The sequence below is a fragment of the Dendropsophus ebraccatus genome, chromosome 4 (genome assembly GCF_027789765.1).
Source record: "Dendropsophus ebraccatus isolate aDenEbr1 chromosome 4, aDenEbr1.pat, whole genome shotgun sequence".
NCBI lineage: Eukaryota > Metazoa > Chordata > Amphibia > Anura > Hylidae > Dendropsophus > Dendropsophus ebraccatus.
The window spans coordinates 164,832,752-164,835,251 of record NC_091457.1 but is presented as its reverse complement, the minus strand read 5'-3'; the positions used below and the strand labels follow the sequence as shown (position 1 = coordinate 164,835,251).

The 2,500-nt window shown below is 43.0% G+C and overlaps 1 protein-coding gene across 1 annotated transcript in view; it reads left to right on the top strand.

The window, feature by feature from the left end:
• BARHL2 (BarH like homeobox 2) overlaps positions 1–2,373 on the top strand; it is a 9,238-nt gene extending 6,865 nt beyond the window's left edge. The window contains exon 3 of the mRNA XM_069969077.1: positions 2,061–2,373. Coding sequence (XP_069825178.1) covers positions 2,061–2,373 — 313 coding nt within the window. The remainder of the gene's footprint in view (positions 1–2,060) is intronic.
• Positions 2,374–2,500: the final 127 nt, after the last annotated feature.

The window sequence follows — 2,500 nt, the reverse complement described above, 5'->3', positions numbered from 1 at the left end:
CTGTACTCACCTCTCTATACTCACATCTCTGTACTCACCTCTCTATACTCACTTCTCTGTACTCACTTCTCTATACTCACTTCTCTATACTCACTTCTCTATACTCACTTCTCTATACTCACATCTCTGTACTCACCTCTCTATACTCACATCTCTGTACTCACCTCTCTATACTCACTTCTCTGTACTCACTTCTCTATACTCACTTCTCTATACTCACTTCTCTATACTCACTTCTCTATACTCACATCTCTGTACTCACCTCTCTATACTCACATCTCTGTACTCACCTCTCTATACTCACTTCTCTGTACTCACTTCTCTATACTCACTTCTCTATACTCACTTCTCTATACTCACTTCTCTATACTCACATCTCTGTACTCACCTCTCTGTACTGACCTCTCTATACTCACTTCTCTATATTCACTTCTCTGTACTCACTTCTTTATACTCAATTCTCTATACTCACTTTTCTATACTCACTTCTATATTCTCACCTCCCTATACTTACTTCTCTTACTTCTCTATACTCACTTCTTTATAATAACCTCTCTATACTGAACTCTATGTACTCGTTTCTCTTTTCACTTCTCTTTTCTATACTCACTCCTTTTCTATACTCACTATACTCCCCTCTCTATACTCACGTCTCTATACTCACTTGTGTATATTCACCTCTCTATCCTCACCTCTCTGTACTATTTTCTCTCTATACTCAATTGTCTATCCTCACTTCTCTATACTTATCTCTCTATATTGACTTCTCCATACTCACTTCTCTCTATACTTATTTCTCTATACTATCCTCTCTATATTGACTTTTGTATACTCACTTCTGTATATTCACCTCTCCATACTCACCTCTCTATAATCACTTATCCATACTCACCTCTCCATATTCACTTCTCTATAATCACTCCTGTATACACATTTCTGTATATTCACCTCTCTATAATCACTTATCCATACTCACCTCTCTATACTCACCTCTGTATACTCACCTCTCTATAATCACTTATCCATACTCACCTCTCCATAATCACTTATCCATACTCACCTCTCTATACTCACTTCTGTATACTCGCCTCTCTATACTTTCTTCTGTATACACACCTCTCTATAACCACTTCTCCATACTCGCCTCTCTTTACTCACTTCTGTTTACTGACCTCTCCATACTCACCTCTCTATACTCACTTTTATTTACATACTTCTGTATACTCACCTCTCTATACTCACTTGTGTATACTTACCTCTCTATACTCACTTGTCTATACTCACCTCTCTATACTCACTTGTCTATACTCACCTCTCTATACTCACTTGTCTATACTCACCTCTCTATACTCACTTGTGTATACTCACCTCTCTATACTCGTGTATACTCACCTTTCTATACTCACTTGTGTATACTCACCTCTCTATACTCACTTGTGTATACTCACCTTTCTATACTCACTTGTGTATACTTACCTTTCTATACTCACTTCTATATACTCACCTCTCTATACTAACTTCTGTATACTCACCTCTCTATACTCACTTGTCTATACTCACCTCTCTATACTCACTTTTATATACACACTTCTGTATACTCACCTCTCTATACTCACCTCTCTTTACTCACATGTGTATACTCACCTCTCTATACTCACATGTGTATACTCACCTCTCTATACTCACTTGTGTATACTCACCTCTCCATACTCACCTCTCTATACTCACTTGTGTACACTCACCTCTCTATACTCACTTGTGTACACTCACCTCTCTATACTCACTTGTGTACTCTCACCTCTCCATACTCACCTCTCTATACTCACTTCTCTATACTCACATGTGTATACTCACCTCTCTATACTCACTTGTGTACACTCACCTCTCCATACTCACCTCTCTATACTCACTTGTGTACACTCACCTCTCTATACTCACTTGTGTACACTCACCTCTCTATACTCACTTCTCTATACTCACATGTGTATACTCACCTCTCTATACTCACTTGTGTATACTTACCTCTCTATACTCAGCCAATCGGTTTTCTTCCTCCCTAGGACAAAGTGGAAGCGTCAGACTGCGGTGGGGCTGGAGCTCTTGGCTGAGGCCGGAAACTACTCGGCGCTGCAGCGGATGTTCCCTTCTCCTTATTTCTATCACCCGAGTCTGCTGAGCAGCATGGACAGCACCACAGCAGCCGCAGCGGCAGCCGCAATGTACAGCAGTATGTACAGGACTCCCCCCGCCCCCCACCCTCAGCTGCAGAGACCCCTGGTCCCCAGGGTGCTCATCCATGGCCTGGGACCTGGGGGGCAACCGGCGCTCAACCCCTTGGGTAACCCCATCCCTGGCACCCCTCACACGCGGTGAGAAGGCACCCCCATCTTATCTACAGCACTATCACCCCCACAGGGGCAGGAACTGAGGGGGGACCCAGGAGGGACAATGTGGGGGGCGGCTGAGGGGACCCCCCCCCCGGAAAAGGCGCAGACCTCAG